Here is an 11,920-nt window from a genome sequence, read left to right on the forward strand (position 1 = left end):
TTCTATATCTCAAGTGTCTGATTTTTTGTTGTCCATCTGGTAATATGCAAAAATTTTTATTGTTTGGTTATAGAAAAAATGTGAATTATCTCTTAGAGTTATTTTTTAATTATACTAGTTAATTGTATTTGATTAATTTCTTAAAATTTGTAAACATTTAGACACCTGAAATATAGCAACTCCCTTATGTAGTTGTACAAATTGAACGAATTGTTGTGAGCTGTATGTGGAACTATTGTATTTATTCGCTACTTGATAAAACCATCCTCGTTTTGGCATGGCACGCGAGTCTCTCTGTACAAAACTTTAAATTCTACGGTGTCCCTTGTAATTTTCATACTTATTTAGATTCTTTTTACACTCTGTGAATTTGGATGTAAAAGAAACGGAAAAATGAGTGCACACTTTATGCATTTCCATGCAACCTTTCAGTCTTGAGCTCGGGGTCCATCACCGCTGCCGCCTGCCGGCGATCAGCTCCAGCGCGGAGTCCACGATGTCGGAGAAGCTGTCACGGTGCTTGCTGATGCCCACGCTTCCTGAGAAAACGTGGTAGCACTCCAGCTCCGACGTGGTGTCGGCGATAGACTCTAGCAGCCGCTGCATGCCCACCTCCCTGAGGAGCTCAACGTACCCGCCGCCGTCATCGCCGCGGCCGCCCGAATTCGTCACCAGCCAGATGACCTGCTGCACCACGAACCGTCGCATTCGCGGGACCCTGATCTCCGGATACCTGTACTGCCGCAGGATGCTCGCCAGCCGCTCCACGTATGCCCGTTCGTCCGCCACGCCGGCGCCGCGCAGCTCGGCGGCAAACTGCTCGCCGTCGATGAACTTGCAGATCTCTGTCGTCAGGCCGACGGACACCTCGAGTATTTTATCTCTGTCCACCATGGTGGCCTTCAGCACCGCCGGCAGGGCCCTGGTCACCACGCGCAGCCGCTCCCTCTGCTGTTGCCCCGAGTACGCGCACAGGTTCCGCAGCACCCGCGCCGCGTTCAGGCGCCGTGCGTCGCCGTCCTCCAACGCCGACACGAGCTGGTCCATCACGTCGGCCCGCTTGAGTATTGCCGCGCAGCCGGCCTCGCTCTCCAGCGCCAGCATCGCCAGCGCTTCGCCGGCCTCGCAGCCGAGTTCCGTCTCTTGGGAATTGAAGAATATCGACAGCAGCAGCTTGACGACGCCTCCGGTGGCCACGATGGCCTCCTTGCCGCTGTCGTCCATGGCCAGCCCAGTGAGCACGTCCGTGGCAAGCTTCTGCAGCTCCCTGTGCTGCTGCCCGTACCGCAGTAAGTCGCGCAGGTTGCTCACCGTGAACACGTTCTCCGCGACGCTCTCCCGGAGCGCCTTCCCCGTGTTCCCCGTCGTGGACACGAGCATCTTGACCACCTTGAGCGCGCGCTTCACGGCGCTCACCTGCGAGTCGGTCACGTGCGGGTTCCGGAGGAGAACCGGCGACGCCTGCGTGAAGTTGATGACCTTGGCGAGCAGGCCTCGCGCGTTACCGATCTTGCCGCAGTTGTCGTGGTCCCTGGCGAGCCTCTTGAGGATGAGCAGGCCCAGCAGGTTGAACGGCAGGTGGTCGTAGCCGCTGCTCGCCGGTGAGGCCCCGTGCTCGGCGTCGGCGGGAGCGCCGGGCAGCTGCGGGTGCATTCCGGACACGGGCGGACCCCTGCCGGTGTAGAGCAGGGACGCGACGGACTCGATGGCGCCAGGGATGCCGGACACCCGGAGCGCGTTCTGACGCTTGCCGGCGAGCTTGGACACGATCTCGGCGGCGCACCGTCGCACCTCCTCCTCTTCGGGGCGCTTCCAGTTGAGCATCTCGACGAGGCGCTCGATGGACCTCGGGGTGGTGCCGACCTTGCGCAGCGTGTCGCTCGCGGAGCGCTCGCTGTTGGCGAACTGCTGCAGGATGCGCACGCTGATGAGCTGCTCGTCGAGGAAGTCCGAGAGGATGAGCTCCTCAGCGAAGGTGACGAGGTCCATCTTGATGCCGTCGAAGATGCTCCCGGCGATGCACCGCGAGTAGGCGTCGTAGAAGAAGCGCTTGAGGGAGACGAGCCCGTACGGGCCCAGCTCGCACTCGGCGCTCACCTGGTGGAGCAGCTTGCAGATGGAGACCTTCCACGTCCAGTACGCCTTCTCGAACAGGAAGAGCAACGCCTCCACGAGCGCCAGCGTGTAGAAGAGCAGGAGCGCCGGCCTCATGTTGCGGTTGTCGGGGCCGCCGAAGTCGTGCTTCCAGAGGCGCATCACCGAGAGCGCGACGCAGGCGAGCGCGGAGAGCACCTGCAGCCAGTTGAGCAGCCTGCCGATCTTCCTGGAGACGGAGACCCAGCCGGTGTAGGGGAGCAGCGACACGTCCGGCGCGTGCCAGGCGCGCTGCCTCATGAAGGCGACGATCTGGCGCTGGAACAGCGCGGCCCTGGCGCGCGCGTCGTCGTCGCGCCCGCCGCCGCCTCCGGCGGCCGCCGCGGCCGGGTCAACGATGGCGCGCATGATGTGGCGGAAGAAGCGGGAGCTGGAGCGCAGCGCGCCGCCCGCGGTGGAGGTCTGCGTGGCGTGGTGCTGCCACTCCAGCTCGTGGCTGCGGCTGAAGACGCGCGCGCCCTCGCCGACGAGGATCACGGTGACGCACCAGAAGTCGGTGATGCTGAGCGTGCTCGCGAACCCGCCGAGGAGCACGACGGTGGCCCACACGAAGTGGAGCTTCCCGAGACCGCTTGCCGCCTTCTCGAGCACGGCGAGGCGGAGCGCGAACAGCGTGAGCCGCTTCTCGGGCGGCTCCCGCCCGCCGGCCCTTCCGGAGCTGCCGTGTCCGCTCCCGCTGCCCGGCGTCGGCTCGCGCCACGGCTCGAAGAAGGACGCCGAGCCGGGGCCTCCGGTGCCGAGCCCGCAGCGGCCGCCGCCGGCGGCGGCGGCACGGTGCTCCATGATGTCCAGCTGGATACTCGGCGGCACATCGCCACCGCCTTTCTGCGAGCCGCCGTCGCCGTTGGACTCGAGGCGCGTGGCCTCGCCGCTCTTCTTGTACTTCATGGTGGCGCCAGCTCAGACTCAGAGAGGGTCACTGATCCCGAGGAGGAAAGAAAGAAAGGAGAAATGAAGGGGAATCCCGCGACTTCAACAAGGAGGGATCGGGAAAGGGCGCTGCCTCCTACCTTTTGCGGCTCGAGAACTGGAATTGGACATGACATGGGAAACTTGGGGAACGAGACGACATGGAATTGTCGACGCGGAATGGATCAAGGAGGATTTAGCGCCAACAGTCAACTCGCGTATGGGGAGCAGAAAGAAACGGATCATGATTGGTGACGACCTGGTGTCGTGGCGTGGGGATAATGACGACGTGATTTTAATCATTCAACTAATGTAATACTGCATCTCATGGTAGGTGGTGTAAAGAAATAGTTGTCCTTTGAGCTTATTCGGAACTACTTTTTAATTATAGAGTAATGTTTTTCTTTTACAATATTTCAGCGTAAACATTAGCCTAAATCAAATTCAACATCAGCGAACGAGGTGAGTATCCTTTACCCGTGCTATTTGTACTCATCGTCGAGAACGAACAAATGAGCAACAACAATCTGTATATATAAATAAAAGATAAAATAAAAAAGGGAAGGTGGGCTATGCCTATGGGATACTCCTATATACCAATGGACCCAGCACAGCGAGAAACTGTGGACTCTAGTTTTGCATCGTTCCTATCGCTGCATTGCATTATCCATACTGTATGTAGTAACGCCTTGTTTAGTTCCACCATAAATTCTCAAAAAGTGCTACAGTACCTATCACATCGAATGTTTGCGGTCCGTGCATGGATCATTAAATGTAGACGAAAAAAACTAATTGCACAGTTTGGTGGGAAATTACGAGACGAACGTTTTGAGCCTAATTAGTCCATGATTGAACACTAATTGCCAAATAAAAACGAAAGTGCTACAGTAGCCCAAATTCCAACTTCCTAAAACTAAACACGCGCTAAGTTGCTTTTTGTAATCATGCTAGTACTCCCTTTTCCTGCAAGCTACAAATGCTATAAACGTCACGTGTTTTGAAAATTTGTGGAGGATAAATCAAGGACCCGGAAAGCCTCTTTTTATATATCCCCTTGGTTTTCCGAAAGCAAGATGCGCATCAAGAAGGCTAACACTCTTAGTAGTTCTAATATAAATAAAGTGATCCATGATGACTAGAAAATGTTGAAACTATTATTCCCATAATGCAAACTATCATTATCTGTGATTTGCAAAGAAATATTTTTCTTTCATCATGTCTCACCTTTATTTCATCTCCCTCTTTTTTTTTTTTTAGTATGGAAGTGTCTCCGCTTCAGATGACTGAAGCTTGGATTATAACGGGTAAAGACAAAGCAGCCTGATCCCAACAATATACAAACTACCCCTGCCATTGATCGCAAATCCGTTGCGCCAGGAAGTTGACTGATAAATAAACATAATAGCAGACGCCTGCTAAATAGTATTTCTGCTTTAGTATAGTCTAACTTCTCTCTCCTTAAGCATACGTAGCTTCTACAAACTACTCTAATAAATACAGAGCATCTTTTTTTTTTATTCAATCCTATGTGGTGGTTGGAGCTACCCCTAAAAAAAGGTGAAGGCCTGAATGCTGCAGCGGAACAACCAACAGGCGACTACGTCCGCACAATGAAGATTGCATGGATGACAGAAAATAAACTGACCCGTCCTTGTCCACCACCCAGGCATCCATCCATGCGTGGGGATAAAGGTGCCACGGGCCACCGGATGGTCTACGTCCGCCAGCGCATCGGCGTTGGCGTGCAAGCAAACCGGCGTATGCACGTGCACGTTTGGGGTCGTTCCGACTTGGGACGCACCGGGTATGGACGGACGCGGACCTGTCGTCTCCTTATCCACAGCGGACGTGGGTGGAGCCTGATTTCTTGACCGCTGCACCAGCACACGGCGGACGGCGCCGCGCGCGGCAGCAGCAGCATCGCACTCGCACGGAAAGTTTCTTGGGGCGACTCTCTTCCGCCCGGCCGCCGCAGTCGATGGCGCCCACGGCCTGGGTCCTGAGAACGCGGCCCGAGCCCTGACACGGGCCGCTTCCGCCTTTTCTGGGGCCGCCGATCGAGGGCAGCGGAGGCGGTCGGTCCTCTAGGAGTAGCAGCAGAGCCCAAGTGACAACCGCGGCCTGGTCCAGTGGTCCGCCTGCAGGAGAGAACGAGACGGAAGACCGCGCCGGGCGCTCCAAGCAGTTGCTACAAGAATACAAGGCCCACCGTCTCATTACCTGCGGAATGGCCCGGTATGCGCCTCGATTGGCTTCGGTGGATGCAACGCCAGATCAACAAGTGAGGTACGTAAACCTGTTGGGTGGCTTTTTTTTCCCCTCATGCTTCACTAGTACCACCTTCTGTTCCAAATTATAGATCACTTTAACTTTTATTGATATCTTATTTTGTTGTGCACATAGATATACAATATGTCTAAATACATAATAAAAATTATATATATATAAAGCTAAAACGATTTGTGCCATCTTTGACTTTGTTGCAATCTTCGGCAGAGTAAGAAACTAAATGAAGCTATGGCGGAGTCAGGAGCACCACATGAAATGGCAACAGGGCCTGCGGTTGGGGGGCCCACCAGGGCCTCTATTCCGACCTGGCTAATCCGTGAACGCTCACTCAAAATGAATCTAGCAATTGATCAAACATGACCCATGCGTTCCTTTTTTTTTAAAAAAAATCCCACCTCTTTCTCTTTTTCGATAGTGTCGCGCACCCCCCACACATTCTCCTTTCGTGCGCTCTGATCTGACGTGCATGCGCGCTGTTTTTCCTCTTTTGGTGATAACAAATGCGAGCATTTGGGTGGTGGTAGTCAAATAAAATATACTTTTATAAGTTAGATGTCATGCATGTAAAAGTTGGATTTATAAGTTAAATGAACATACTTATAATGTATAGCTCAACATTGATATCTTATATTATAATAACATGTTTGTATAACTTATAATTTAATTACATAAGCATATGTAAAACTTAAATATGAGTCAAACAAATGATAAATTGGTTGTGAAAGAGATTATTAATTAACGTTTATAATGCTTCTTGTGTCAAACATAAGATTAATCTATTATAACTTGGAAACCCTGCATCATAGCTTTTGTAGATTTGTGGTCATAAGATTCAATTATATCGAAAGAAGAGAAAAAGTGAAAAAAAGAGAGAAAAACTAGTGAAAAAGAAAAAACATGGTGCACAACATTATATTTCGATCTCTTAGGATGGACCGAGCGAGACTAAAAGGGAATTATATTGTACGTGTACAGCTAGTATATGAATCATATACGATCATGTAAAATAGATAGGTTAATGTATAAAATAATAAAAAGCAAAGGAAAAAAGTAGAAATAAAAATAAAAGGAAAAATTTAAATACACAAAGAGGGAGGTATCTGCTTCTCTGCGCCCCCAATTCTAATTTTACAGTCGTTCACCCAATTGAAAGGTGGTGAACAATGGATCACGTCCGCCTGGTCTTGTTCCTTTCCTTTTCGAGAGAATTCCTTATTTGACACTGGAAAAATGAGTCGTTCCTTTCTTGGCCCTGAAATTTTCTTCGTTCCCTATTTGACACTCACTTCAACTTTCATCCCTAATTTGACACTACCGTCAAATCCGTTAGCTAACGGTGTTAACTGGCTGTTAAAAAGACGTTTTTGCCCCTAGAAAAAAAAAGCGGCGAAGCAAATTTGAGAGGAAAAAAAAAACCTGCGCCCGCCTCTGATGCATGCGCCCAGCTGCAAAAAAAAAAAAAGGCGCAGGTTTTTTTCCCTCTCAAATTTGCTTCGCCGTTTTTTTTCCTAGGGGTAAAAATATCTTTTTAACAGCCAGTTAACACCGTTAGCTAACGGATTTAACGGTAGTGTCAAATTAGGGATGAAAGTTGAAGTGAGTGTCAAATAGGGAACGAAGAAAATTTCAGAGCCAAGAAAGGAACGACTTATTTTCCCAGTGTCAAATAAGGAATTCTCTCTTCCTTTTCCGTTTATTTCTCCTTTCCTTTTTTGTCTCCCATGAGTAACACATGCGCCCCCGAAATTTTGTTCGCAAATATCCCCCGTCCCCCCATGAGGCTCTGAAGAGGGTGATTTAAACAGTGCGGCTTCATTTCCTCCCCCATCGCTCTTCTCTCCGGTGTAGCCTCTCCGGGATTCGATTCGAGGATCTCTGCTGCTGGGTGTTCCTTCCCCTCCTTGATCTCCCCACAAGGCCCCAATCCGACCAGACCGGTAGGCACCTTCGACTCGAGCGGAGCAGGAGAGGCAGAGATGGCACTGGGATGGGCGCTCCTCAGATCGGCCGAGATCTCCCCCGAGCGCAAGGTCCGACCCCTCTTCCTCCAACTCTTCATCATCAACATTTCGATAGGTTAGATCCACTAGTCGGAGATTGGAAATCCCGCGCAAGAGTTAGGCTTGGCGAGTAGGTGTCATAGTCACAGTCTGGGAGGTGAGACCTGTGGGTTTGAGCCTTGGAGGGTAGCGGTAGGGGTAGGTTTCAGTTGTTGGCTTGCTGCTGTATTTGGCTTGGTGATGAAATGAATCTCTTCCGGCGTAACGACATGTTAGATCGCCAGTGTTTGGAAATGGGCAGAAGACCGAGGCAGGGGCAGGGTTTCGAGTGGAGATGCGTTTGGGAGTGGAACAATGCCATGTTCCTTCTTTTTGCATGATTAATCAGTACCTGTTGTAAGTTGCTTCCACTGGAACATATCAGTGAGGTTCAATTGTGAACTGAGAGTCTGAACTTGAACATGCTATTCTTTGTCTGCAGCATCCCTGGATAAAATTTATACTAATACTACTCCTGGTCCAAAATCCAAATGAGGGATACACTTTGCTCTTCAGGATAGGCTTATGTCCTATTGGCGTATTCCACTATTAATTACTACTTTTCTTATTCGATTTGATAAACCTGGTCAGGTATTCAGTAATAAGCAACAAAGGGGCTTTGTATAGAATTTTTGTGTCTAGACCTTTAGGAATAAGTGAGAATGGCTTGTTAAGTTTATCTTGACGATGAGATTTTTGCATACTTGGACAGGCCACTGGTTTCGCAGCAAATAACTTTCACCATCTTAAATATTCCATCTATTTTACTCTTAGTATTTCTTTCATAACTCCCAGTTATGCCTAAAAAAGTCATGTAGCAGATAATGAAGGTTGCCTCTTATGTGGTAAACTAGTAGGATAATCCAAATTGCTTACTTGCTACCGAACGAGCATGTAGCAGATAATGAAGGTTGCCTCTTATGTGATGTACTAGTAGGATTATCTAACTTGCTTACTCGTTACCGACCGAGCAGTTGAGTTTTCTGTGAAAGTAAGCATTATATTTTAAATATTGTTGAATTTGGTTGTCAGTCACCTAGTAGTCTGATATGCAACTTTTAAGTATAATATGAACTTTTTCAGATATGTTGTGACATGTTTACACCTCCATTTCTTGTATGGAGCTAGGAACTAATCTGAGATCTTCAAACCATACCATGAATTTTACTTATTTCTCCCGATTCATGAACAATGCTTATCTTTGTTCCGTTCAATAATTTTACATGCATGCGCGTGTTGTTTGTCTAGGAAATTTAGTTTGATGTTCGTATCATCTCTCTCTCTCCATCCATCCATTGAAGGCAGTAGCCAACCGATGAACTTATAAGTTATATACATAAGTTCTATGGCTAACTTATATGTACAAGTTTTTAGATAGTAAGTTATATGCACAGACTATATGTAATAACTTATATATTAAAATTCTATAAATTCTATATAAGCTTGTCTTCAGTTTACATTTTTCTTGTTCAACATAAGTTTTCAATGGTTTCTTTTCAATATAAGTTATGTATATAAATTCTATGGGTAACTTTTATGTACAAGTTTTTAGGCAAGTTATATGAACAACTTATATGTAATAAGTTATATATTTAAAATTTTTCTCACACAATATTTCTTATACAATTGAAATAGCCATTGTGCAGTTTGTGGGCATGCTTACACGCTGGTCCAAAGTTTGGATCCTAACATGCTTTTGGTTATATTAAATGTAAATTTAATACCAATACAAAGATACAAGTTCCTCTATACAACTTATAGTCACAAGTTCCTCTATACAACTTATAGTCACATGTTCCTCTATACAACTAATAGTCACAAGTTATAGATAGAAGTTCTTATTCCCAAGTTTATAATAATTTGTAAATTCAAATTTGTGCTATTGTTTAACCTTGGGCATTATCTATATGACTTTTATATATATCAAATCATAGATAAAAGTTTTTGTATACAAGCTATGGTCCTAAGTTATATACAACTTGGTAACATGTTACAACTGGGTAATAGTATATAAACCAATTTTCCTATCATGGGATGGCCGGTCGCTTCCTCCTATTTGCAGTGTATATTTTCTCTTTGCAACATTGATGTTTTCAATTTTTTCTTGGAAACTAATTCCGATGTCCTTATACTTACTTTTTCCCCTTTTGTTGTAGGATGATATTTGCAATCTCAACGTAAAGTATTGTGCATTCATCATTAAACACAGAGGAAATCGGCATGTATTGGCATCAATACAAAAAATTCTTAACAACAACAAATCTGGTAAAGAACAAACCCTCTGTAGTTTCATCACTTTCATAGGAAAACAGAATTTGTATCTTGCATCCATTGACTATAATTTAACTTAACAATTCTATAAAGTAACTCAATACAATTTGGAAGCACGATAGTAATTTTACATTATGATTAATTTATGTCTACTACATCTTAACTACATCTGACTGTGGTCATGTGATTATCTTCTCTTGGTGTTTTTGTTTTTTCCATTTCTCATTGTCCTTGGCTTTGTAGTACCGTGGTAACAACAATTTATGCCAATAGTCAGTTCTTACTAAAATATCATTGTTGATCGTGTTGGTGTATGTGTTGCATCAATATTGGAGGAGATAAAATAGAATGCACAAGGCAAAGGTATAACCTAGGGCATTTCATTTCATCGGTCATAGGTGTGTAGAGAAGTTGATGACCGGATTTAGGATAAATGGCCATACTATCAAGAGAGGCAAATTTGTTTGCACATCGGTCATCTAGTGCTACTCGAGTGATTTAACTTTGCATCGTTACTAGGATCGAGTGGCATGGCAAGTTGAGTGGCTAACCATTTGAAAAATAATTATGAAAATGCTAACACATACACATGGTGGTGTACACTAGTGGTGTTGGCACATTTACAAAGGAGAAGTTAGAGTTGAAACGGATCAACTCGGTGAAGAAACAAATATGAAACAAGTCACTCTATGTGACCGGACGCTGGCCTCGGGAGGACCTATGCGTCCGATCAGTGTAAGCGAAGAGGGCACACTCGGGCTTGTCTGTGGGTCAACTGGTGATCTGGCGCGCATGCAGTAAGTCTAGTCGCTGCTGACGCATGGTGACGTAGCGCGGGCGGCTGAGGCAACGAGGACCTGACGGTCGGCTATGTCCGGTCAGGGCAGACCTGACGCATCAGGTCGGCTTTTAGGCTCTCGGGGAAGTCTCTAGACGCGACGTGACACTAGGGTACCACGGGCATCGGCGCGTCTGGTCACAATGTGGAGTGGTCGCACACACGCATGACCTGACGCCAGACAGCTGCATTCGATAGTGGTCCTATGTGTCCGTTCAAGTGTCTGCAGAGGCGCGTGGGCGAAGTAGCCGTTGGAAATTGACGCACGACGTTGAATTCGGGTGACACATGGCAGCATTGTGGCGACCGGACTCCACTGTGCTACGTTTGGTTGTTATGTAGAGGCGCGTTCGGTCACATCACATAGTGTCCAGTGAAGGGGTACAATGACTATTTTCGTGGGGGCTATAAAACCAAGCATTGGCCTGCCATGAGTCGGTAGCTGAGCACCCTTAAGCCTTGGTGGCTTGTGTAGGTGTGCATGGGAGCCCTCTAACTCACTTGTGTCCATAGTGGTTGCATCCGATTGCGAGTGAGTGTGATTCTAGTGCGATTGCATTGTGAGATTGCATCGAGTGGCACTAGGTGATTGAGTTATAAGCCGGTGGTGCTTGTTACTCTTGGAGGTTGCTACCTCCTAGAAGGCTTCGTGGCTTGTGACTCTATTGAAGCACGTGAGAAGATTGTGCGGTGCTCCGGAGGAGGATTTGTGAGGAGGATTGTGCTCACCCCGTAGGGATCGCGAAGAGCAACTCTAGTAGAGCGTGTCATTGAGCTACCCTCACTTTCGGGGTTGGTTCTTGTGATGCCTGACGTGCGGGCTTGGCAGGTGATGTCAACTAGCCACCGAACCACCAAGTGAGCGGTCGACACAACGGGGACTAGCGTGTTGGTAAGCACGTGAACCTCGGGATAAAATCGCCGTGTCATCCTTGTCTTCCCGTTGGTTTGCATCCCCTTTACACAAACATAAATTTACATTCATATACATTGTACTTGTGTAGTTGCTCTTGTAATTAGTTGACTTGTGTAGTTGGCTAGTTACCTTTTTGCTTGTGTAGCATAGAAGTAACTCCCTTGCGTGGTTAATTTGGTTTGAGTAACCTTGTTAGTTACATTGCTTAGTTTGTGTTGCTAAGTAATTTGCGCTCTCTAATTTGGCTTGTGTAGCCTTATTATTGAGCATTGCTAGTGAGCTTAGGAGCTTTGTGCTTTTGCTTACTAGATTGTGTTGGAGCTTCCTCGGTTGTGCAAAGTACTAGTGCATATGTTTGTGTGATCTTGCTCTAGAATTGTATAGGTGAGTTCTAGCTAGCCCGGCATCTTTATTGCCTAATTAAGATCTTCATAAGGTGCTTGTGAACTTAGATAGAGAGGTGTAGTATTGGCTAGATTGATAGTCTTATTTTCGCATTTGTTT

At 47.4% G+C, this 11,920-nt stretch overlaps 1 protein-coding gene and 1 pseudogene across 1 annotated transcript; both read right to left on the reverse strand.

The window, feature by feature from the left end:
• Positions 1–215: 215 nt before the first annotated feature.
• Positions 216–3,272, reverse strand: LOC136539819 (uncharacterized). The gene has a single exon (XM_066531812.1). The coding sequence runs from the start codon at positions 3,040–3,042 to the stop codon at positions 451–453; it is 2,592 nt and encodes an 863-aa protein (XP_066387909.1). The 5' UTR covers positions 3,043–3,272; the 3' UTR covers positions 216–450.
• A 3,025-nt stretch (positions 3,273–6,297) lies between these two features.
• On the reverse strand, positions 6,298–8,577 carry LOC136537134 (uncharacterized; annotated as a pseudogene).
• Positions 8,578–11,920: the final 3,343 nt, after the last annotated feature.

Source organism: Miscanthus floridulus, chromosome 2, assembly GCF_019320115.1.
Source record: "Miscanthus floridulus cultivar M001 chromosome 2, ASM1932011v1, whole genome shotgun sequence".
NCBI classification, from domain to species: Eukaryota; Viridiplantae; Streptophyta; class Magnoliopsida; order Poales; family Poaceae; genus Miscanthus; species Miscanthus floridulus.

Coding starts and splice junctions, on each gene's coding strand:
- LOC136539819 (XM_066531812.1), bottom strand. CDS start 3,042: ATGAAGTACAAGAAGAGCGGCGAGGCCACGCGCCTCGAGTCCAACGGC.